Source organism: Coturnix japonica, chromosome 2 (assembly GCF_001577835.2).
Source record: "Coturnix japonica isolate 7356 chromosome 2, Coturnix japonica 2.1, whole genome shotgun sequence".
In the NCBI taxonomy this organism is placed as follows: Eukaryota; Metazoa; Chordata; class Aves; order Galliformes; family Phasianidae; genus Coturnix; species Coturnix japonica.
In genome coordinates this window covers 29638298-29664677 of record NC_029517.1, presented here as the reverse complement: position 1 = coordinate 29664677, position 26380 = coordinate 29638298, and the positions used below count along the sequence as shown (strand labels likewise).

At 38.6% G+C, this 26380-nt stretch overlaps 1 protein-coding gene across 1 annotated transcript in view; it reads left to right on the top strand.

Annotated features, from left to right (window-relative positions):
- The window catches only part of SKAP2 (src kinase associated phosphoprotein 2), a 106598-nt gene extending 80730 nt beyond the window's left edge, over positions 1-25868 (top strand). Inside the window, exons 10-13 of the mRNA XM_015853838.2 lie at positions 8137-8205; positions 14084-14196; positions 23295-23396; positions 23802-25868. Of these exons, the coding sequence (XP_015709324.1) occupies positions 8137-8205; positions 14084-14196; positions 23295-23387 (275 nt within the window). The 3' untranslated portion in view covers positions 23388-23396; positions 23802-25868. The remainder of the gene's footprint in view (positions 1-8136; positions 8206-14083; positions 14197-23294; positions 23397-23801) is intronic.
- The last annotated feature ends 512 nt before the right edge of the window (positions 25869-26380 follow it).

Here is a 26380-nt window from a genome sequence, read left to right as displayed (position 1 = left end):
TTTAGTTACAGCGAATTCACATAAATCTTTACAATGCTTATATACAAGAACAGAGTTATGTGCACGCACACGTATTTAGGAAGGCAGTTTCTGGTGCAGATTCCTGCGAACCTATAACATAACTGTGGAATCAGCTTCAACAGCACTGTTCTGTCCAGTAATTGCAACTGTTTTGTTTGAAGGAAAGCAGGGCAGGTGAGGGGGCATTTTTTTGTTAACTAGCTGAATCATGTGAGGAGCATGTAGAAACATCAGAAGTTGAGGATTGTTAAGAGAAGTATCCTAAAATATTTTGTTCCTTATTTAAATGTTTAAGTATGGATTTAGATAAGACACCTCTTGCCCAGATTTTACAAGCCAAACTTGAGGCTTTTGGAACATTTGTAGAAGTGGAGCCAGAATTGTGCTTTTGTTGGATGCTGACATAAAACCTTACCTTCAGAGATCCCTCTGCTTGGGCATAGAAGTTATCTAGGCTCTCAATCGAAAAGTAGAAGTAACACTTTGAAAAGTGCCTGGTCAAACTTTATGACTTTAGGAGGAGCTGGGCTCTGAAGTTGCTTATGAAACCTTGTTTGATGATCTATCAATTTTTGTTGGGTTTTTCTTTGTTGTTTTTTTGAGTTCAACATATCGTGACCAGTTCAGCATACAGGATCGGACAATGTTAAGAGACTTGATTTCTGAAAATAAATTCCAGAAATAATTAATTTTCAGTGCTTATTAGCTGTGAATGTAAATGCAGGGCAAAAAAAAATTAATGACTTTCTGGAAGTGGCTCTCTGTAATTTCTTCTTTCTTCATTATAATTATTGTGTATATATCCACAATTGAACTTGCTTGCAGTGACCTTTATCTTTTCTCTTGAGAAGAATTACTGTTATCAGGTCTTTCTTCATGAGAAAATAAAAAGGTCAGTGCAAAACTCATCCCTTATTTCTATGCAGTGCACATTGCAGTTTGGCATATTTGTATTGAATTTTATTAATAATAATTAGATCATTTTGTCAAAGAAATTTTAGAATTAGGAATTGTAGATGGTCTGCTACATACTCCTACTTTTCCTGCCTCCTTCCACCTGCTCTTCTCTCATGGTTACCGTTGGTCTAGTTGAGGTTTTACATATTTCTGTTCCTCCTGATCCTGTCAGCCTAGCTACTTTTTTTCTCCATCTTTAACCCTAAATTTATGAATGGCTGGTTCTTCCTCATCTATATCTAGGAAGATAAACAGAATGTAGAGAATCTAAATGTGTTGCTTTCCTTCCTTCCTTCCTTCCTTCCTTCCTTCCTTCCTTCCTTCCTTCCTTCCTTCCTTCCTTCCTTCCTTCCTTCCTTCCTTCCTTCCTTCCTTCCCTTCCTTCCTTCCTTCTTCCTTCCTTCCTTCCTTCCTTCCTTCCTTCCTTCCTTCCTTCCTTCCCTTCCTTCTCTCCTTCCATCCTTCCTTCCTTCCTTCCTTCTTCCTTCCTTCCTTCCTTCCTTCCTTCCTTCTTCTTCCTTCCTTCCCTTCCTTCCTTCCTTCCTTTCCTTCTTTCTTCCTCCTTCCTTCCCCTTCCTTCCTTCCTTCCTTCCTTCCTTCCTTCCTTATTCCTTCCTTCCTTCCTTCCTTCTCCTTCCTTCCTTCCTTCCTTCCTTCCTTCCTTCCTTCCTTCCTTCCTTCCTTCCTTCTCCTTCCTTCTTCCTTCCTTCCTTCTTCCTTCCTTCCTTCCTTCCTTCTTTCCTTCCCTTCCTTCCTTCCTCCTTCCTCCTTCCTTCTTCTTCCTCCTCCCTTCCTCCTTCCCTTCCTTCCTCCCTTCCTTCCTTCCTTCCTCCTCCTCCTTCCTTCCTTCCCTTCCTTCCTTCCTTCCTTCCTTCCTTCCTCCTTCCTTCCTTCCTTCCTTCCTTCCTTTCCTTCCTTCCTGCCTTCCTTCCTCCCTTCCTTCCTCCTTCCCCTCCTTCCTCCTCCTTCCTCCTTCTCCTTCCTTCCTTCCCTTCCTTCCTTCCTTCCTTCCTTCCCTTCCTCCTTCCTTCCTTCCTTCCTCTCCTTCCTTCCTTCCTTCCTTCCTTCCTTTCCTTCCTTCTTCTTTCCTTCCTTCCCTTCCTTCCTTCCTTCCTTCCTTCCTCCTTCCTTCCTTCCTTCCTTCCTTCCTTCCTTCCTTCCTTCCTTCCTTCCTTCCTTCCTTCCTTCCTTTTTTCCCAGTTGAGATTTTGAATCATTTGTTGTTTGGAAGCGAAGAGTATTGCTAGGGACAGAATGACCGTGTTTATTCAGCTGTCATTCAGAATATGACTGTGAAGGTTGCTTATATGCAAAGTGAGCTCCAAGCAGGCACTCCAGGCAGGAAGCTGAGTTCATGAAATCTTAATATATTCATAATTAAAACCAGGAATCGCCTGTGTCTCTGTGGATTTTTCAGTTGTCCTAATGAGTATATTCTGTTCTGTCATTCAGGTGACTGAACATGCTTTTCCTTCCATAGTGCTACTTGGTTCTTAGAGCCTGGAGGGCCTTGTGAACCCCTGGAAACAACAGCTCTTACTCACCAACAACCTTTGTGTTTGGCAATGGAACAACATACATATGAGCTTTGCAGAGGAATATAGTCTTCATGCAAACTGGTTGTGGCTGCGGAATGGGACATAGGCAGGAAAGCAAAAGGACAGAGAAAGACAGAAAGTGCTGATATATATTTAGGTCTCAGCAAGTAGGGAAGATAAACAAAGCAAAGCATGGTCCTATGCTTCATGAAAACTTTGTAAAAGGGCGTACACTAGAGTAAGAAGATCCAACTGCTTGTGTCAAGACAGAAATAACATTTAATGCTACACTGTGCAGCAACCATGGATGACCTTGCCAATGATTTTTTCTTCTTCTTGTGTGAGAGCAACTGTTTTTCTTCAGAGGAACAAAATGTGTTTTTTGATCACTTAACCTTCATATTTTTCTGCTCTAAAATGCTACAGTAAATACTTTCCCCTAGAAAAAGCTTCTCTTTTTCTTGCCAGTGAGATGGTCATAGTATCTTCTTGCTTTTCCAGAAGTGTTTTTATGATCTGTTTCAGACTGATGAGTGTGTATGTGGTAAAACAGGAGAATGCAGTGCCATTTTCACAAATGTATTTAGAGACTTCACCCTTCCTCCCTAGATTCTCCAAATTTCTTCAGTTCTCTTTACGGCTGCACTTTGTGATTATTCGTCATGGCAATAGTTATATGATCCAAAGAACATACAGAAGACTAGGGAATTGTAGCCTGAAGTGTGCTTTGTGTTTGTCCCAAGTAGTATTGGTTTTTATTGTTTTATTTCACTCTTTAGTTCAGCAAATGTTACGCCTCCAAAATGCTTTTGGTAGGAAGAAAATGTTGTTTTTGATTACACCAAACTATGACATGTAGGTTCGTTGGATGGTGTCCCAGTAAGAGAATTTTATGCAGAAAATCTAGAAGTGACATTCCAGGACTTCAGTATCATTTCCTCTCTCTCCTTCTGACGTTTTTTCTTTTTTAAACTAACATTGATCCTGAGTTAATTTATTACAAAGTTTGCTAATCTTTTAAGGGCCCTGAGTTAGCCTCCCAAGGTCTTCTCAATAGGGGGCAGTGCTTTAGCTGAGATAGGTGTTTTCAGACTGCTTACACAATTGGGAGAAATGGTGGTATATAAGAACACTTTCTCAAGATACAGGAAATGCAGTTGAAGAAAAAAATGCAGGATTTCTCAAGAAGTTCAGGAAACCTTACAGCTGGAGTCTTAGCAAGACCTTGATAAAATGGAGTCATGAGCTAATCCTGTCTATGAAGTCTTAAACTAGGTTAAGATACTAAGCTTAAGCTGTATCATACATGAGATGTTTAACTGCTGAATAGCTTAGATTATCAGAGTGGAGTACCAAAAGATGCCAAATGTTTCCTAGAAACTTGATTTAAATTTCAGACCTGGAGCAGAATGTCAGATTAAGTAATTTACAGAGGTCCCTTTCCTCCCAAGCTATTTCATGATTCTACCTTCACTTTGTACAGTCAGTAGCATTTATTTAAGGCCACTGGGGTACCAGTACATTGTCTGCTGGTAGGACAAAAAGAGCAGTGGATATACCCAACCTTTCTAGTTCTGGAATTTAGATAGTAGTTATTTTCAAAGAACTGATACAAACTTGCACAAAGAGCCAATTGGAGCACTGCCCAATTTAGCTGTTAGTATATTTGAATAAAACTTATTTTGGGGATCAGTCTTGGATTATATGATAGAATAATATTTTTAATAATAATAATAATAAATTATATATTTATAATTTATAATTTTAATAATAATAATAATAATTAGGGGTTCCCTTCTACAGAGTGGGTGGATGTGGAGACTAAAAAATGCCAGAAAGGAAAGTCCATGCTACTATACACACCAAAGCAAATAAGCCTGAGGTCTTGTAGCCTGTGGATGATCTCTTGGATATCAAGCTGCTTAGGCTAATGCCTGCTAAGAATTTGCCTGAGGTGTACAGAGTACTGTCGAGACCCCTTGCTCCCATGGCTGGGGTGCACTGTGCCCTGAACTGCTCAAGTGAGGCAGTGTGGCAGCCCTACACAGAACAAGGTGTTTTATTCCTTTGACCCCACATGGTTTCTATCCCTCTCTACTAATGCTAGTAGAAGATACCAGCTTGGCCAAATTATAAAAAAGATATCATGTACTTAAGTTTTGTGTTTATTGCTCCTTCTTCAGAATTACTTAATTTTTTTTTTCTTTCTTTCTTTTTTTTTTTTTTTTTCTTTTTCCTTTTAATGCCAATAATCTTGTTTGTAAGAAGCCACTTCTTGCTGTTTTTCAGATTTACATAGCTGGATTGATTTATGTTCCTTATTAGGAAAATAATCCATCTGTTATGGGGTTAGGTCAATTCATGAAATAATAAATCAGAGAGAGAAAAGGTCTCAGCTGTTTCCCATAATAAGCATTTATCCACGTTTGAAAGCTCTTGTTTACTTCTGTACAGAGACACTATTTGGTAGGGAAAAAGCAGTGTAGAGGGGTAGGTACTCTTGATGTTAATAAACTGCTTTATCTTTTTCTTACACAAAGCAGTATGCAGCCATGATGTTCCATGTCAGCAGAGTTCTTCGTGTACGCACCTTTGTATTTGCATGCATGTGTCTGTCATCCCTGCTGAATACAATAGTAAAGGCACCGTGATTTCAAAAATTGATTATTTAATAAAACAAGTGTTTTTGTGGGGGCTCGTCTTATAAGACCTGTTTATACGCTTATAACCTTTTGACACCACAGTGAGATTTCAAATGAAGACATATTAATGTGCATTACAAGCGTATGATTGCTTTTATCATTATGAAAGAGATGAAAAATTAGTTCACTGCAGCAGTTTTTATCTTAACCGATCAAAACATCTTCCAGTGATGTTTATAACAATATGTGATTGGAATAACAACTTCACATGTTGTAGAGTTCCATGCTGCAGCCGAGAGGCATGTAAATACAAGCTGCTTATTTGCAAGAAGCTTCCAGATTTGCAATATGATTGCTATGGAAACCGCACAATGAAAACCTTATAACCATCTGTGTGGTTTGGAAGATACTGCTGCATAGCTGAGCTGTTTTTGTTTACTGTTATTAAAGTGTTGAATAGGATGTATTAGCCCACAGGCTGGAATTATCCCAGGTATAAACTAATGCTATGCAAAGGCAATGTCTGTCTCAGAGATTAAAAAACAGTAGAACACCATTTAATAATGTTATAAATTAGTGTATAGTATATGAGAATGGTTAAGAGGTGTGTTGGTAGAGGAAACTGTTAAGTTTATGAATATTTATTATGGAGATACCACATTCCATTGAAGGAATGCATCGCTTGAGCCAAGTTCCATTTTATACTCAAGTAGTCTGATTTTTTAATTTTTTTTAAGATTTTTTTTTTTAAGAAAAAGAAATTGGAAGAAAAATCAATGGCTTAATATCAAAAACTCAACTTAGTATAGTATTCACTGTTCTATTTTGAAATTGTGTGGATGATAGAATCATCTGTGGTTGGTTATTTATTTTCCTGTTCTTTCTTCAGATTCAAATAAGTAAATTATTTTGAGTGTCTTTCTGGGACTAACTGGAAATGAATGAATAAGTATAATAAATTCTTTGTTTTACTGTCAGTTCAATGATTTTGGTGGTTGTTTGCCCTAAGGGTCTTTGAGTGTGAAATGTAAGCTGTATCTCAAGGGCCAGATGTTTGTTCTTTGGATCTACAGCTGTGGAAGAGTTCTAGTTTGATTAGTGTTGATTGCTTTCATTTTGACATAGTGAGAAGACAGAGAAGAACATTATCTTACTGTAACGGTGGTGATGGTGTGAAGAAGAAAAATATGGTACCAGATTATTTTAATGGTCTTCTTGACTCCTCTTACATTAGGGAGTATCCTAGAAAATGTGACTGGCAATGGGATAATAATTCCTGTGGGTGGTGTAATTGTGGTATGGAAGCCATAGAATGACAGTGCCTCCTAGTGCTCTGGACAGCTTATAGGGATGTGTTTGTGTCATTTGTACTCCAGTTCTAAGTGCTTAAAACAAACAAATGAGCATACTTGGAAACATGCCACAAGTGGTATGCCAAGTGAGGGAGTACATTTAAATGCAGTAAATAGTTTGGAGTGTTTTGTGTTGTACTGCAGCTTTAGATTTTCCCTGTTCTGTCGTGTTGGTTTTGCTTTTTCTTCTTGTTTGGCTCAAAAATAGTTTATATTCATTGCAACCAGACTTTTAGCTAGTAAAGAGTCAGACAGCTAAAACTCTCAGTGGCTTAGCAGGGCAGAAGTTCAAAGCTCTTTGAATTTCATGATGTAACTGTCATATTTGTAGACCTGCGTATGTAAGTTAGCAAACAATTATGCATACTTATTTCAACAGGTCTACTCTTGTGCTTTAAACATCTGCTTTAATGTTCACACAGACAGTCTTGTGGGTAGATTAAATTTTACAAGTCTAGCAATCCTTTGAACTCTTGATATAAAATTCACTCTTTGTCAAAGTAGAAAGTCAAATTACTGAAAGTTTCTCAATAAAGAACACTTCTAAAGTTGTGAGTGTTGTATCTGTTGTCTGTCATTAATAAGCTATCAAAACAAATTGCTGAAACATGTCCTAAAAAGAAGCATGAATATCAGCATAAGATGTGATGAGTAATTCAGACATATTAAAAGTCCAATTCTTGTTTGAGAAGTGGATTTATTGGTATATTATTTCTTCATTCATTCAGCAGCTTTTGGTGTATTAGAAGGGCCAAGATAAATGTGTTTCTACTTTTTTTTGTGACGCTGAAGAAATAATACAACTTAAAAAGAGCTCATGGTTTGTTCCCTGTTCTGCCTCATTGACAAATGGTTGACTGTGAGTTGTGCAGAGCAGGTGTTACATCCCTGTGCTGCGTGGAGTGTGGGTTTCCTCATGTAAGGGTATGGGGATGAAAGAATTCCCCATCTATGTAAGATGAGGATGGAGTACATCTTAAGAACTTGCCTATGGGAATTTCATAGAGTGTTCTGTTCTTGCTAGCCAGGAAACACTCTTTAGTGTAGATCACTGCCAGGCTTCTTCTTTTCTTGTCTCTTAAACTTGAAATAAGTTACTTGCAGTCTGGTTTGCTTAAAACCATGGTTAGCTGCAATAGGCAGAGGACTGAATGCATGGCATCTGTGATGTCTGCATTCCCATCTTGCAGGTGCCTAGTTAGTGTGTGTCTGTCTGATGGTGCTGAAGATGTCCTCTTCCTTCTCTGCATACTTCTGCGTAGAACAGATTACTTTATATGGGCTGGGATACTTTTTTACTCCTTGGTTTCCTTCTCTTTGTGCTGGCAAGGCTCTCATTCTAATTGTCTTGTATAACATAAAAACAGCAGAACTGGATTACTGTTTTTAGAGCAGAGTGAGAAGGGAAGCGTGTTCACGAGTGAGATTTCGAAAGAAAACTTTTGGAGTATTTGGATGGGTGGGGGAAACCACAGGAAAAACAACTCTCCAGCTGCTGTACAAATGCAAAATAGTAAACAGGGCTTATGGTCTGGAGATGTGGAGTGTGGCTTTCAGACTAATGTGGGCTGTAATTCCTGTCAGCTGAGGTGTCCCTTCAGCTTCATTTGCAATTGTGTTTTGCAGAAGAAAATGCTCCTCCAAAGACTGAAACACCAAGGAAATGGAGCCAGGAGAAAGTAGCCACTGCTTCAGGTAATTCAAATCCTTCTTCTTTATTTTGTGTGTGTACTTTCTTTTCATCTTTCTTTTCTTTTCTCTTCCTCTGCTGCTTTAAAATAATGTTTTTATAGCTCTTCTAAGCTGTCTTTTTCACTTGGGTGTTTGATGGCAGCAAAACTGCTTAGCACCACTTAGGATGCATGAAAACCACTTGAGAAGGATTTATAAAGTAAGCCAATTTATACAAGGTATTCCTTCCTGAATTACTTTGTAATGACTCAATTAGCTTTCATTTCTGCACAAAGGAGATTTAGTTGCATAAATTAGCTTATCATCATTGAGGAAGTGTCACAGCTAAAGGACAGTTTATAGATACAACATGCAGTTGCTGTCAAACCTATAAGAATGTAATATAGACATCTGTGTATACTTTGTGCTTGAGCAGAACAGACTTCTGCCATTCAGAGACTAACAGGGGACAACAAGTTGCCCAAGGGACTGGCAATGTAGACATCTCTGAAAAGGTCAACTTGACACAGGCTCTGACAATCGACCCAAAGCTCTGTCTTCTTTGATAAAAATCAGATAAACTTAAGACCACTAATTGATCTGCAGCCTGTTTAAATGTTGGCCATGCATATCTTCATTGCATATGATTACCACAGAAAGCAAATGAATTGGGTAAGAAATGCCAGAGTCCAGTGACAGCAGCATAAAAATTGGAAAAGGACACCAATGCCCAGGAAGGCTGTGAAGGATATTCTCTCAGCTTTAGCTTGGCAAACTGCCCTTGTGCTAATTATCTCTGAGACTGGAAAAATAACTGCATACACCATGTAAAGTCTCATGGCCAGACAACTTTTCTTGACAGAAATGTATTTCCAGTTATGCTTAAAAACAAGATATATGTGTGCTTCAAGGGCACAGACCTTCAGATAAAACTATGGGTGATTTGACACAGCAACTAGAGAAGACTTGCTTCTTATCAGACCTTACACCTTTTTGAGATCTGCTGCATTGTAACTGTGACCTGCATTGACATGCAATCTGGTTCACCTTCCCCCATTGTTCAAAACGCACATCATTCTTCCAGGGCTGTCAAGGAAAGGGTGGACAAAAAGAGTTCCTTTAGGAAGTAGCTCTGCAGTGCTCTTCCTGTTGCAACGTGTGGAAAGGAAACAGAGGCCTGATTTCCTGACCCATACAGGAAAGCAGGAGCAGGTTGCTGTGAAGAGTTTGGGGTTGCTTTTCTTGGAAAGGAAGCAAAAGCCAAGTAATCAGATGCTGTGAACATTGTGCTCTGCTAAAAACACGTGTAAGACAACACAACTCATTACAGCTTTAGCATTTAATACTCATTTAGACGTTACTGTAATTATAAAAGTGTGTTGTCATAGTAGAGCATGGGGTCAATCCAATTATAAACTTGACAGCAGCATTTTTTCACTAATAGATCATCTTGAAGTTTTAAGTGATGATACTTTCAAGAAATAAAAACGCTAGCGCATTAATTTCTTAAAAGTTTCAGTGAGTCTTGACTGTCTCGTTAGTATTTGTGCAGTGTCCTAGAAAACACCTGAGCAGATCTCCCCAGCTATCAAATAAATTTAAAGCAATAATTTTTGGGTCTTACTTGGTTCAACTTTTAGCACTGGAAAATCAGTTGGACTTCTAGGGCTGAGCTGAAGTAAGTAAGATTGGCATTACTGAAATATCTAACTGTATTCAAGAGTATTTCATGTTTTTCCACACTGACAGCACGTGCATTCTTATACTTTATTCATTGCCTGTCTTTGTTTAACCTGAGTTTCACAGAAGATATTTTGCAAATTGTCTGTGAGCTCAGCCAGGTGAGAGAAAAAGGTTTTTGTAATTTCTAGTCTGTGCTGTCTCAGTGTAGGTACTTTGGAGTAGCTAAGGAACAGAAGAAGGGAATAGAAGGAATAGAAGAAGAAAAACGAGAAAGGTTATGCTGAACAGGTTGGACTATGCTGTTGGTCAAGTGAAATCAAAGCATACCTGTGTGTTCCTTTATTCACAAGCAAGGTGAAAGTAGGTGATGTGGACTGAGTAGCTCAAAGTTACTGTTTTAGTATAGTTGATTAATTTGGATGCCATCACTGGTGAAATGGAAGTGAAAGTCAAGCACAGCTGTATTTATTCTAATGTTTTCAGTAGTGTGTTTCCATGCTTAGGCTGTAATTCCAGATTTTGTTTTGGTCAGTGTAGTTTTTCTGCCAACTCTGTGCTCAGAAATAGCAAGTGCCAAAACTGGCATGAGGGACGGAGTAGGGAAGGGTCAGCCTGCAGTTAAATTGGCCTAGGCTGCATTGGGTCAGCACGCTTAAAACCTTACGAAATGTACCAGGTTTTGTTCCTTTTCTGCATATTCAGGCTGTTAGAATACTCATACAGTTTTGTGAGCAATCTACTGGTATTTTTAAACAGTTTGCAACATCCAAAGTTCATACTTGAGAGATATACTTCTCAGATATTTTACCAGAACTCTTCACCACTCTCTCTTCGAGCACATAATGCTTGATGCCAGTGTTTTACAGTCAAATAAGCAGTCTGAGCCTACCGTCAGGAAGACCAGCAGCTGTTGCTGCTTGACCTGTCAAATAAACTCTTAAGTGTTTTCATCACTACATTGGCCAAAAATATCTGTTGTTCCTATTACTGTTACTGGAGAAAAACAGAGATGGCAGAAGAAAACTCTGAGGAATTCTTTGTAGAGAGTTTTGGAAACTGTTGGATAGTTGTTTGTTCAGGGTAACTGTTCTGGAATGAAATAACTATTTCCTTGAGAAACAGCTTATCCAAAATCCTACTCAACCATTTCTTGTAATTGCTAGCATGAAAAGCTATGAGGAGGTAAAACAAACTGCTTCGTACCCTCTACTCTGCATTTAAAAAAACCTTTTTTTCCACGCATTTTTCACATTTATAGCCTACGTGACCATTCCTTCTAAATGTTACTGACTTTGGTTTAGTTGTTGCCACAAGCGACTTTACAGTGCTTAAGAATAGGATGTAATTATGACAGAGTCATTCCAGCAAGTCAAGACTTTTTGAATTTGAACTATAATTGGCACTTAAGTTCTTGATGGTAAATCTACCGGCTGCTTTCATGTATTCTGTGTTTAAGAAGTTCTACACAATTTCATTACCATGTAAATACCATTTTTTTTTCACTCAAAGCCCATGCTTTTATTTTATCCAGCTCTTCAGATGTATTCAAATGAAATTTGGTAGGATCCTCTCTAACCAAGAGAGGGATGAAGCAAGAAAGAATGGACTTGTGTTTTAGTGAAGTTTTTGCAGCTTTTTATTGTTGTGCCTCTGAGTTTGTGAAGCACTGTGAATCATTTTATGAAGTGTTACGTCCTTTAGACATACAGACTCTGAAGTTATATTTACATTTCATGTTTATGCCTGTGTAACTTGTGCTGATGGATGTTAAAAGGCATTCCCAGTTGTGAATTAACACTTGTTTGAAGACCAGTGTAGTTTTTCACAAACTCACATTGGCACTCCCTCTCCTTTATTTCCTTTCTGTGCTCCTGGTATATACCAATTGCTCCATGAGATATATTTTCAGAGAGATGTGTATTTCTGATATTAGCAAATCTCTGTCATAATTTCATTTCACATTGAAGACACAGAGCTATGTTTAGTCTTTTGGGCAGCATCTTCAGAGTAGCAGTAAGTTTTGTTTTAAAACACATCTTTTCCAGTGTTGCCATCTTATTAGTTGAGTTCCTTTCTTGCTTTACGGCTTCATGAAATGCTCTTGATGAATATGCAGGGAGGGATGTACGCTGCTCACTGTAAGATCTATTCTGTTGCTGGTATTCTCCTTGTGATTTCCATTAGTGCATTACCTGCAGTTACTTCAAGCACATAAAAGGTGAGAAGAGACCTCAAAGTGATAAAAAGATGAACGTGAAAAATCACGATTCATTTTAGTGCAACTCTAAATAAATACAAGTACTGGTTAACGTATTTTAAACTCAGATTGGTAAGACCTCACGTGAATGATTTGCAAGGATGGAATATACCAAAGCAGCTTTTTAGTTTTCTTTTCTCCTCACATGTGCTCACATTATCTTACCTGAGATAGAGCTCAGAACTGTGATCAATGCTGACTCAAAGGTCTGGGGAGATATTCAGATTCAGGATTTATTCCAAATTGATTTGGTGCTAATCATTGTTACTATTTTTAATGGATGCTAAATCACTGAATAATAAATTGGCAAATGGGAAGGACTAAAATTTGGAGGCGCAACATTTCGTAGTGACTCTGTCTGAATATTATTCACTCTACAAATTTTACAGTAATGAAATTCCTTGTTTCTGAATAGTTGGTAGCCTTTATTATATGTACATATTGGTGCCTTTGGTGTGGTGGCAGAAGAAGTTGTGGGTTGGTAGTCAGAACGCCCTCTAGTGCTATCTGGGAAATGGTAGCTACTAATCACCAGTTTACGGAAAATTAAACACTGGCTACCTTGCACAGCAGCTTTAAAATCAAAGTTTTGAACGTTAAGCCGTATGACAGAGTTGTCAGTAAAACAAGATATCACAGAAGACATGCTGAAATGGGTAAGTAGCAAACAAGCTCTTCTGGCTCACACAGAGAGTATTACAATTGAAATCAAAGTATATGTCAAAATGGGGAGAAACACAAGTTGAATGCTACTATATTTTACTTAGTGTGACACCTCATCTCACTTGTTACTTGATATTTTACAGGGATTTTATTCAGTAATAAAGTGAACCAATCATGATTAAATTGTAAACTATAAATAATGGTGTAGAGTGCTAACGACATGCAAATGTAACTGGTATATGTTGAAATAACCAGCAAGCCTGCTGTTCCAGTATCATATAACAAAACTAAGATGACAGCCTTGATCCAGCCAGTTCAGTGATATTTATGTTATCAGAATTAGAAGATAGCTTTCCAGTGATGTAAATTATTAGTACATATACATTCTGTCTGGTTAGTGTATACATAATGTAACTGGTCATCTTAGTGGTATTGCTTACATTCTTTTTGCATTAACTCATCGCACTCGATTCTCATGGAATTAAAAACAGGAAATAGTTTGCAGTGTAACAGAAGCTCCCAGTGTATTTAACTGTGTGTAAGTGCTGTGTTTCAATAGATGTACTCTGTATTGTAAGTGTATGACAAAGCATTTATTACTGTGTTATTGCCATATTACAGAGCAAAGAGTGCTAAATAATCAATCAGTTAATGGTCTGTATGGCAGCTTGAACACAGCACATCCATTGTGCTTACGCTGTTAGAAGGATGAGTTTATGACTGTAGTGTAGTTGCATGTTTAGCCGGAGCCTAATGTCCAAAACCGGAGCTGACACAAATATTTTTAAAATGCAGCTTCAGCAACTGCTTTAAAGTTCTCCAATATTTCAGAAAGAACAATCCAGGATTATCTAAAAGGTTCTCAGTGAAGTTATTTAGTTTTGTTGGAACAGAATTGGGGGGGGTGTGTGTGTGCGTATCACAGACTACTTACTTTGGCTTCCTTTTGCAGATAGTTATTAATTATACCCCAGCATTTTTATCAGGTTCAAGCTGAGATAGAACTGTGGCTTGCTGGAAGTGTGTGAGTAGAGGAAAACAGGCTGCTTTAAGGTGCAGCTGTAAAATGCTTTGAGAACCTGTAGCTACACGTCTCTTAAGTCATACAACTGTTGCCAGTGAAGGACTCGCACATTAAACTTGTTTTCCACTTGCTTTTGTGGTATGAAGGAGCTGTTTCTTCAGAGAGGATTAAGAAATGTGTGCTAATTAATTGCTTTGTAGTATCTGAAGATTTAAAGAGCAGAGCTAGTCCCTCAATCTTTATCCCGTTGTAATTAGATGTCGTTTTCTTTGCAGATGGCAAAAATACCGATTATGCCAATTTCTATCAGGGTCTGTGGGACTGCACCGGAGATGTACCTGATGAGCTGACATTTAAGCGTGGTGATGTTATCTACATTCTCAGCAAGGTACAGCATGCTACTGAGGCTAAATGGTTGTAAAAAGAGGGAAGCACGGAAGGGCACATTCCCACAGTTCTATGGGGGGAAATTGGCACTCCCTTTCAGATCCTTTGTTTGCAATCAGATATTCACCGCAATTAATTATTTGTCAAACGAACTATAATCACATTTAAAACATAGCCATGTAACAGGAATTAACTTAAAAGCATGTTTATTTACTCCTTAACTCTTGGCTACCATTTGTTAACTAATTTAACAGGAGACAATGCTTGTAAAAGTTAACCTTGTAGAATTTTAGAATTATCTCGTATGTTATGCTTTTCCTTTCCTGTTTTATATCTGTGACTTTTTGGGCACCTTGCTAGAGTGTTTTTTTGTTGTTTGTTTTTAAATGATGCTTTCATCTTTGTCTGTATATTGCAATTGTTCTGACAGCTCAGATTATGACTTTGTTTGCTCTGGCACGTTTCGATGATTTAAAATTGACTACCTCCTTAGTTGCAAGGCAAATGGTGAATAGAATTCTTCTCATCTGAAGCAGTGATAAGCAGCACAAGCAGGACATTTGATTTTACATTCAAGTTTCTTAATTTCTTATTTTTTCCCTTAAAAAGGAAAGGAAAAAGCTCTCCTCAATTCCATCAAGGTCTACTTCTAAAAATTCATTTAAGGCAATTTCTCTTTTCCCCACATACTTGGGAAAAAAAAAAAAAAGCTGAGCTTTCCTAGTTTTCATTTAAAAAACCTGACTTTAAATACATATCTCAGATGTAATTGCCATTCAGTATAATTGATGCCAAAGACATTGTAATATGCAAGTAGCAGCATGTATGCTAAAGCCATCTGTTTGTTCTAGTTTCAAACTCTTCAGTTTTGTCACAGTCGCTTTAAATCTTCCACAATACTTTTAACTGTGGTGTTTTAGGGATAATAAATGTACAGCTTCTGTTTAAATAAATTGAAGATTTATGGGCAGATAGTCCTATATAAAAATATAGAAGATATATTACTAATGTAATGTGACGATGTATGCCTTTTGAGGTGTTTCATTGTCACTTAAACTAATAACTGAATTACATTACTAAAGGCAGGATAACAGTCTTCATTTGGACAGGCTTTCATAGAGTTATACAGCACCAAAGAATGGTACTAATAAACAACAACACCCCATCTGCCCTCCCCCCGCAGAGCCCACAAATGTTTTTGCCTTTTGTGAATCATTCTTTTTATGATACAGGGACTAATAAAATCTTAAACTTCAGCTTGTAGGTGGAAAAACTCATTTGCTGCTCTTTCCCACCCAAATAGTGAGGAATTTAATTTAAAAAATGGAACAGAATAGAAAAACAGTAGCTTAAGCTGTCGTCTGTGTATCAACCGTCTTGTGGCCGTGCCTTGATTAATACGTAATCAGTCCTTGAAACAGGCCTGCTGCTGCTCCAGATATATGGAGCCCTTCTGTTTGGGAATGATTTCTGCTCCAAAATAGAGCCCAGAAATTTCAGCTGTGTTTCGCTTAAGGATTGTTACAGCTTTTTCAGAAAAAAAATGAGTGTTGGCCACTACCGTCAGCTCTGAATTTAGGGGCCTTGGAGGAGAAAGTGCCAGAAAACGATCCATCTTTACCTTCTGCTTGGTTCGGTTTCAAGGACTGATCATTCACAAGCTCTTTGTCTGCTAAGTGAAAATACGACCAAGGGAAAAGTGAGCCAAACCATCCTGAAGTGGGTCAAATATTCCTTCAGAAAATGTTTCTTAATCCCCTCCGTTAATACGGGGTTTTGTGGCAGCCGGCAGGAATCCTTGGCAATTTTTTTATTTTTTCACACCATCTAGTGGTTGAAAATGAGAGATGCAGGTACTGACAGGAGGTGATGCGAATAAATCCAAAATGGTGTCATAAATCCAGCTTCAGCTTGAACCTAGCCATGGCTTTATTGCCTTTCTATCATCTGTCAGCCAGGTATGAACATTATTCTTGGAGAAATCACATTTTGCTGATAAGGAGGTAAGTACAGGTATGGTAGTGCTGTGGTAGGAAGGGCGAAGCTTTAATGAACTATTGAGCATATTTGTACAACACTTCATAGTTCTTTATTTTACAATATAAATGGTATATGTTCTAATAATTGTGATTTTATATATATATATGTATATGTGTATATATATATATATATATATATATATATATATATATATATATATACACACACACACACACACATATATGTGTGTGTGTGTGTGTGTGTGTGTGTATTTCACCCAACAGTATCTAGGCCAAAGCAATGTACTTTTACCTGTATTTCAAGTAACTTCAGAGAAATCAAGGGAAAAGTGACCATTGTTTTCCAACACATGAGGTCATTAGAACCACCGAAATAATTATGAACCAGTTTTGCAAATATGGGCATTGGTATCATTTAAATAAAGCAAGATGAACAATATGTTACATGCAAGTTGTAACTTAGATGATCAGCTTTTAAAAGAAACAGCAAGATTTTGGTTTGGCAGTGTTTAATTACTAAAGTAGCTAAACATTATGCAAATGCAAATCCCTCGTAATTTACTTTAAATTGAACATCAAAAGTCCGTGTTAATGTAATGAGCATGATTTGCATGCTTATACATGTATAATACAAATACCTATGCATTACTAATGTAATTACTGCACAGAAGTAAGTATTCGATGTTCAGGAGACGTATTTAGAATCTATTTTAGCTATTATGTAATCATTTGTGGATGTTTAGACTGTGTGGCAGCTGTCCTATGGACTAGTACCTACACGTATATATAATATCTTTCTTTTTACTTTGAGACTGAAAGTTGAGTCTTTAATTTGAGCAGAATTAGCAGAACCATAGCAATAGTACTTATTAGATTTATTTAGAAAATCAAAACACAAAAACCCCAGCCTTTTCAAATGAATAGATCAGTGTATCTGCACATTCATCACTTTAATTTATTCCTGAATATTCCAGTGACTTTTATAACTTACGCTATGAATCATGTGAGCTTTCAGAAATTCGTACACCCTTCTTTCACTATGCAGTCGAAAACATTTTATGGCTCTGCTGATTGAGGGACTCATTAATAGGATTTCTTAGTTAATATTGACTATTAGAAATGCAATACTTGGGCGGCTTATTTTCTAAGATGATGATTGCTCTTAATTCCTGCTCATTTATGGGCCTGCCTTTGCTTTCAAGCCCACATGATAAATGGGAAAGCAAACCATGATGTAACAATTCTTTTTGTAAATCTTCCAGAGCTCTTATTCAGGAAATCAATTTCTAGTAACAAAGCCAACTGTGCGTGTTGGTAGCCATATTCTGTTTTAGAGTTTGCTGTGCACAATTCACCTGAGTGCAGCAGTTGCAGTATTTATTTGTTCTGTATGCATACTTCGTGTTCAGAAACTTGATAGTTTCATCAGCCAGATGCAAGTACTAATGGAAATGTATTTAGACATTAGCAGGCACCTGTTCTGGCAGAATTACTGACATTTCTTAACTTTTAGCCTAATTCATTTCCCCCTACATTTATATTTCTACTTGCTTTAAAATAACAGATAATACTTGAAAATTAGAAATTATTATCTTGAGCCAGAAGACTCCTTCGCTGTTATTATTTGAGTATGTGCTAATGTGATGTAATTCTACTCACTCTGGTGTTTATGATTTATGAACATCTCATTTATGACCTAAGCTTTTCCTCTAGAATTTTCCATGAAAGCAGAGCATTGCCTTGGCACCTGGCTAACCCTTAAGTTAGTGGTTGCATACTTCCAGAGGGTGACTTTTGTTCTTCCAACACAACAAACGTTTATCAAAAGGCTCAGATAATAAATACAAATCTATATTATATTCTTGGGGTGAGAGGTAGGAGGGGGAAAGGAGTCTCCATAGTTTAGATTACTGCTTCAGAAATAAAGTAAAACTGGAACAGTGCAACTGCTTCATTATGAGTATGAGCGTTTTGTATGTTACGTGTATAACTGTCATAAAGTATATTTATTCAGTATATTTTTTAAAAAAGATGTTAAAGGCACAGTAAAATTCCGAGTATTTTTGTGAGGCTGTTATCTGGCTGACCATACAGAGAGGCATATTTAATGACAACTGTGCTTTCCATGATAGTACTGCATATGTCTACATTAGCAAATAAGGTGCAGTATATGTATTTGGCTAAGAGTACAGTGAAGGCCCTTCAGTGGAAGATTAATTAACACAGACTAATGCAAAGCGACTCAAGTTCTGTTTGTTTGCATACCAGTAATAAGCATTTACCTACCTGATCAGAAGAAATGTTGGCATCTTGTCATGTGATAGAAGATAATGACCCTTCATCCAGGGCCAGCTTTGGTTCTGAAGTCAGTCTGCTTATTCTGATTGAACACTTTCCAATGGATGTCTGTTTTGTCTCATGTCATTGCAGGAAATAAAACCTAATAACACTACCATATAGTAAATCTGAGGCTTGTATTCTTAAAGATGACTATTTTATTGCTGCCTTAAAACAACTCTACTACCTGTGAAGAAGTCTCATTCAGTTATCTAAAACATTTATCACTTTCTGCTTTTTAGAGAAAACGCTGTTCTGTGACAGAAATGCTCCCTAGCTGACAGTGTATCATTCAGCAATTACACCAAAGCAAGTTCTGAAATTTTTTAGCCGGCTTCCATCTTCTGGATGAATTAGAAGTGTCTTCAAATATTATCTTGCCAAATTGCCCCCTAGGATATTCTTTAGAAATAAAATAAATAAAATCTCCCTGGTTCCCACGCTTCCTTAAATCGATAGGAGAGGCTACCTAATTTAACCCCAAACAAGGCTATAAATACATTTTGCTTTTCATTGCTGTGGTTTGCAGATCTTCAGTCAGTGAGGTAATATTACTTACGATGCCATGGGAGAAGGTGGGAGAAAAATATTGAGTTCACACACTTCAGCTGTGTGTTGTTTTGTTTTTTTTTAAATAAAATAATCCATCCTTTCCTTAAAGGCATCGAATCACAACGATTTTCAGTAGCCCTTTAAAAAAAAAGAAACAAAACCAGCAAAACAAACAAAAAACCCAACAACATACTGTAGGTATTGAACAATGGGGACTACAACTGCACAAGAATGAGATGTTCTCAACTTGTACTGAAGTCAGTAGAAGTGAATATGGTGCAGAGCATCTAGAGATCCTCATTTACTCCCAGGGTCTGTTTCTGAAGGTGAGAAGATGACATGGAAATCCTATCACATATCAGAAATCTCTTTTGAGTTTCAAAACGTGCTTCTGTGTAGTAAACAAACCTTGCATTTAAAAGTCATCCCTGAGAAACCGGTAATATGTTTCTACTACTGCACTTCCTGCAAATGTGAAAACTTTTAAGGTCAGTATCTCATGGAGTCATTAAATGCACACATATCAGTGCAGTGGAATGGGATGAGAAGCATCTGCTTGCAGTGTGTTCAGCTGAGAGCCCTTTAGGAGGAGCCTGTAAACCCCGATGAATTTTTTTTCCCTAACATTGCTGCGCAGAGAGTGTTTTGCCAGCAGGTTAAGTCATAACCTGTTCCTTGCTGCCTTGTGAAATTACTTCAGTTAATGAATTTCTGCTGGGAAAAAAAAACAAAAAGAAAGAAAAATCCACTCTTTTACCGACGGTGAAAACAGAGAAGTGACTTAGGTCACTTGGTTATTTGTTAGGGTGGTTGTTCTGCATTACGTGACATAATATATTCCACTACAGCGGAGTTTGTGTTGCAGTGGTTGTGCTGGCCTCTTCCTCCCCTCCCCTGCCAACCCTGCCTGCTGTGGTTAATGCGCTCCAGTCACATGGCAGATCGTGGCTGCACACTTGTGCGTTCTCCTCATTGCAGTGTGGCTGGTTTTGGCCCTGCCCCCTCTCCTATCCCTCTATTTGCCTTGGAGCAATTCATTTTGCAGTTATTGAATTTCTTTGGAGAATTATTTTCATACAGCAAGCATCACAGCACCTCTGGATCTTGATAGCATTTCTACATAAGGAGAAAGAGGCTTTGTGTTAGTAATTACCTAACATTGTCAGGAGCTGACTGCAGGCCTCTTTCTAGTGATAACAGAATAACCACATAATGTAGCTTTATAGCACATGATTAATAGAAAATAATTACACATCCTACAAAGGGATGCAATATTTCTTATAAATTGACTACAATGGTTTCCTGTAGATTAAAGGACTCTTCATTATTTTATCAGTCCTTCTGAAGTACGGTCGCTTGCCTATGTTAGCAGTGATGTTAAGAGCCAAATGCAGTGAGGGATACCAGATGGTAGGCCCAGTGGTACCTGAGATCTTAAGCTGATGCTTGCAAAAGGGCTGTGCTTCCCAGCTCCTCAGAGCTAATATAAAACTCATGACTGTCTTCAGATCTTTCTGGGTTTTGAGCAGTGTTTCCCACAGATGTGGGCTTCAGAATTATATTGTACGCATCACCAGCAGCAGTAATAGACATACAGGCCTCACAACAGCAGTGTATTAACTAAATTACATTGTCCTGAAGGAGTTTATCATTGATACTATTGACAGAATCAATACAGCAGTTTGGATTTTATATGGGACTGCCTTTGTGTCTGACCCGTGAGCACTCCTTCATGATACTGAAGACAGAGAGGAGTGGCTAGGAGTTTACAGCAAAACGTCTGTGCTTTAATCGCTTTAAAAAGGGACTGCTGTACTATTGTTCTAAAACCCGAAATTAAAGTTTTATGTTCTTGGTAACCATGTATTTGTATTATCTTTTTGTTCAGACTTCCATAGTCTGCAGATGGTTTAATTGGGATTCATGTTGCTCTTGAGGCCCATGTGAAGAATAGTAATGATGGAGTAAAAGCTTCTGTGTAGGAATATTGTCTGTATAGTATAATGGTTGCAGTGAATCCTTAAATTAGTTTACTAGTCTGTTACATCAACATTCATTTCATCTTCTCACTTAGCTTCATGCCAGCGCAGTAAGTGGTGTATTAGTAAGTAGCAAAACCCAGAAAGTTTTCAAAACAGCAACATGCTCTTAATTTTCATTTGAGGTGTCTGAATTGTTTTGTTTTAAAGCAATTATTTCTGAGTTCATGTAGTTGCTAAGTGGAACGTTTTCAATGGATAATATAGTCCACAGGCTCTTTGTGTGCCATTTGTCATGCAATTTAATGACCACTTAACTAAGCCACTTCCCTCATTTCATGTATTGTTTGTTTTTTTGGCCGATGTCTAGCAAAACTTGCTTAATCTCTTTTGTCAGGCTCTTCATGACTTCCATGTAACAGCTTAAAATCTTTTGTTGCTTTTTCTTGGTGAGATTTATTACTGAGATTCCTGCAGTATACGTGAGTACTGCTCCTTTCAGCAGTTTCCCACTGTAGTCCAGAAATACAGTTTGTATATTTAACCAGTGTACTGTAAGATAAAATACAAATTTTAAACAGGCCCATTTGGAGCACTGTAAACTTTGGTGTCAGGGTACTACCCAACCTCCTAAAGATTTGGAGTGCAACATGTGCCCCATGGGAAAGGTTGTGAGCAGTTCTTAACTTTTGCTCTGAATAGTTTTCTCGCTGCCCATCAGGTTCAGGTACCCCTCGACTTTCAGAGCATCCCTACAAGTCCATAATGCAGTGGAAGGTGGAGTTATTTTTGCAGCTAATTTGTGAGTTTACATCATAAATGAAGGTTTTCCTGCTATTTTTCGGATGGATTTTCTTGAAGACACACTTACTGCTGTATTTAATGGGTGGCAGGATAGAGCCCTTTAAATCACCAACTCCTGTTTGCCCACTGAAGAAAGAAAATGTTTAATTTAAGATTGGTGTTCAGCCTTCCACAAAAAGAAAATAAAGCGTGTGTGTGCCTGCCTGCCTGCCTGCCTGCCTGCATGTCTTGGGCCAACATGAAAGTGAGCCATCAACAGGGCTTCATCGCAGTTACACACAGGGAGAGCTGAGTACATGAAGCACCTCATAGGACCCTAGAGAACTCTCCACCACGCCAGATATGCCAGCAGCAAATCATTATAGCTCGGGCTCTAATGAAACTCCATTAACCCTTAAGCTCCACTTGACTATTAATAACAAAAAAACTTATCTGCAGTCAAAATAATAGCTTATAGTGTCATCTCAGTAGGACCATTAATTCAGGAATCCTACAGTCCTTAGCTTTTCTCATCAGAAGAGCAGTATAGCAGGGAGCAGATGTTGCTTATCAGGGATATCTGTGTCTTTTGTATTTTCCGTGTTTGTTCCAAAGTAATTTCTATCTAACTAATCATTCAATTTTTGAATGGGGTCTCTGTTTTAATAATGCTTCGTTTGTAACTCAATATATGAGAGTATGCAATTTCAGCTGTTACAATTTATTGAACTGCTGTTGGGATTGATCTTAAAATATTTACCTCATAGGAAAAAAATTGAATTTGGATCCCACAATACTCTTACTTGGTATTGCTTTTGGAAGATATTATTTCTTTAAACTATTATAATTCATTTTGTTTCATATTTATCTCACTAGGCCTAAACAAATTTCCAACTAAAGTACATTAGTCATCTGTCAGACAGATGAGATCTGCCGCAGAATTTTCTACGAGCCTAAAGCAATAGTAGACGTTGTCCATCGAAAGAGATTATATGTTGGGCTGATAGCATTCCCTTCGCATCTGAACAAAGTGTTATTTAAAAGAAGTTGATTTTAAGAGCCTTAGAGTTTAGCCTTGCGATACTGAAAGAATCCCAGCTGATCCTTTATGTCAGTGTCGTGCTGTGAGATACTGGTTACAGTGACAAGGCTTTTACGTTTGTGACGAATACGGGGTGGAAATGGAGAGAACGGATGGTTTTAGTTATAGGGAAGTGTGGCCATAATTAAGAAATTTTCCTGAGCATGCCTAACCTTTTTAAAATCCAGCTTCTCTCTTTGCCTAACTCTGTATGTGAACACCTCCAACAAAAAGATGTAATGTTTTAATTTGCAGTTGAAATGATAATAACTGTATGTAAGAGAAAGCAACTGTAAGGAGTTGCATACAAAACTCCATTGCATTTATATCGGACTAAAGGTTAATATTGCATATTGTTTTCAATTAGGAGTACAATAGATTTGGCTGGTGGGTAGGAGAAATGAAGGGAACCATTGGCTTGGTGCCTAAAGCCTACATAATGGAGATGTATGATATTTGAGAGGCCTGGGTAAGTACATTTTAATCCAATCTTCTGTAATGGCTTGTATGTTCCCTTGTTCTCTGTTTCTTAAGTATTTCTTTCCTGGAACCTTTGTAGGAGTCCTGTTAACGTAAAGACGATGGCAAAATATATTGAAGGGTCAATCTAAGCATTTCTTCTGGGATTCTGTATGAATTATTAAGCTACAGCATACAAAAGATGATGTATTTTATAACTGCATTACTTTTCCAGATTTCTGGGGGGTGAACTAGAGTCGGTGTACCTTTCTAGTTAGTTTTGTTACTTTACTGATATGTACGTACCTGTGCAGAAATCTGTGGAAAGCAGAAGGTGTTTGGACTGAGTTTTATATGTATTTCTTAGGTTTTGGGGTTAGTGATGAATTTTCAACTTCTCTCTGTCCCTAATCAGGAGAAATCGGCGCTTGGAATCAGGATGTGGTGTGCAGCTGCAGTTTACAGACCTGACCTCTGAGAGATGAAGATTCTGCCGTACACATTTTGTGGTTTCAGTGAACGCAGTCAGATCGTAGCCTTGTAGATACTGAAACATTAAACACTGGAATTGACCACTGCGGAAATGTTCTCGGTCCCCTTTCTATAGATATTGCAATGCTAGGAAATGAAATAGATGGCAATTAACATATGGGGCACAAGCAGTCACATAGCGCCTGTTGCTCTTGAGTGTATTAGCAGTGCTATATTGCTATAGGCTTGTGTTCTAAGCCGTGCTGCTTGGCTGTGTTCACATTGCTCAGGTTTAGAAAAATTAAGCTGAACTTTGAAAGCAGAAAACGATTGCTCTGTTCACGCATATGTTAATTACTGCAGTAGTTCACTGTATGTTTTATTTTGTGTTTTCTATGAAAATCAAAGGAAATTTCTATGTAATATTGTAAGTCTTAACATTGTTCTGCTTCCAAATGTGTTTTCTTGCTCATTTGCATTCTTTAATTTTTAAAATTTTTTTACATTTCAGCCAGTGATTTATTTTTCTTCTGTGTTTAGCATCGTTAATATGAGCCACTAATGTTACTACAAAATGAAGGCTTGATTCTTGTGCTGATGTCTGTCAGGCTGTGTGGGTTAGCGTTCTGACTTGCTGAATTATAAATTACATGAACATTTGGCAAAGATGACGCATTAAAACACTTTCTGGTAAGTGAGCTAAATTGCAGGTGGGAATGATGTTGCAGGTGGTGGTGGTGAAGTACTTTTAAAATCTAAACTTGTAAAGGGATGCTTGCCACCTTAATGCCACATCCAGAACTTTGTAGCTACAGAGCGTCAGCTGAGGCAAACAGACAACTCCTCTATAATACTCTCTCTAGTTGGCAAGGAGTTGGCCACGTCAGAGTTAATGCTTATTTGGGAGATCTGTGTTACTGTTAGCATGCAGGATCCTCTGTTACGGATCCTCCCACCCAGTAATGTGTGAGGGCCGGGTGGGCGGCCTGAGCGCACTGAGCCTGGGCAGGCCCTGCGCTTCTCACATGTGTGCACTGGGGCAGCCCCCTGTGCTTGTGGTTCAGAGGTGATGCCGAGCTAAACTCAGGGGTAGGGCCTGCAGTCAGCTCTGCTGCCATGCAATAATTTAGCTACTTTACGGTGCTTTGTGGTACACTGGATCTTAATAGGAGTCAAACAGGGTGCAGAGTTTTGTTATTATTTTTTAAAGAAATAGCCATTTGCAATAGGCTCGGTACATTATCAGTGAAATGTTCAAATGATAGATTATAGTCTTCAGCTCTTTTACTACTTTAATTCATCAAGAGGGCTGTGCACTGAATGCAAAGCGTTAATCTCGAGGCTGCAGAAACCCCACTTCCCTGGCCGTCACGAAATGCGCTCCCCGAGATGCTTCTCTCCTGTCCCCCCTCCTCCTCCTGGGCTGGGGTCAGTAGGGCACAGCCGACCCCCGCCGCATCGCTCCGCACACCCTGTCCGGCAGGTGGCAGCAAAGCGTCGCGTCGCGGCCCGTCCCTCCTGCGGGCTGCCCGGGAGAGGGCGCCCTTCCCCCGGCGATGGACCCGGCCCATCCAAAGGGGCGGAGGAGCCCCTTTGTCTGCGGGGGAAGGGCCCCCTCTTGGGGCTCAGGGTGGGAGGCGAGCGCTCCAAAGAAGAGAGAAGTCACTCGGAGGGTCATGGATAAAGCAGCGGATGGACTGTTCGCTTTCAACCTGTGTTAAATACCATCACCTTGTTTGGAGGAAAAAAAAACACCTCCGCCAGCGCTACCTTTGCACAAAACTCAAGGTTAAAAACACCGATTGCCTTATTGTCGTCGTTAGCTCAGGTCTGTCTCTTTCCCTGTTCTGTTCAATGCAGCGGTAAGGCCCGTTTTGTGCGGCGTTTTGCTGCCTTATTTGCTCTGTGTTTGTGCCGCGCTGCCATTAGATCTTACAGTAATGTTCTACTCTGCAAATTTTTAAGGTTCAAATAAAGTTTAATTGTTTGCAAACTGTTATGATGCTAATAATTCAACAGCCTGCTGTGTTACTAATGAAATTACTTTGTTATGATTAATTTGGAAAATAGTGTGTTGATTGTAGTAATTAAGCACAACAAGGTGAAGTAAATGATTCTAATGCCATCTGGCCTCCAGACTGAATGAAGAAATGAAATGGGGCTGTCATCTGAATTTATTCACAGAAGTAAGGGCAGTACAAGTGCTTCTTAAAGCACAGGCCCAAGATACAGTCGTGCCACACTGGTGGTTTTTCATGTACCTCTGTGCTAAGAATAAGCGGCTGAATTATTTTGTAGACACACAGAACCATAGCATGGTTTGGGTGGGAAGGGACCATCCAGCTCCAGCCCCCTGCCATGGGCAGGGCTGTCACCCACCAGCTCAGGCTGCCCAAGGTCCAATCCTGCATAGCCTTTCTGTCCAGGATTGGGATACCCATGGCTTCTTTGGGCAGCCCATGCCAGGGTCTCACTGCCCTATGGGTGAAGAATTTCCTTCTAACATCTAATATTTCACCAGCA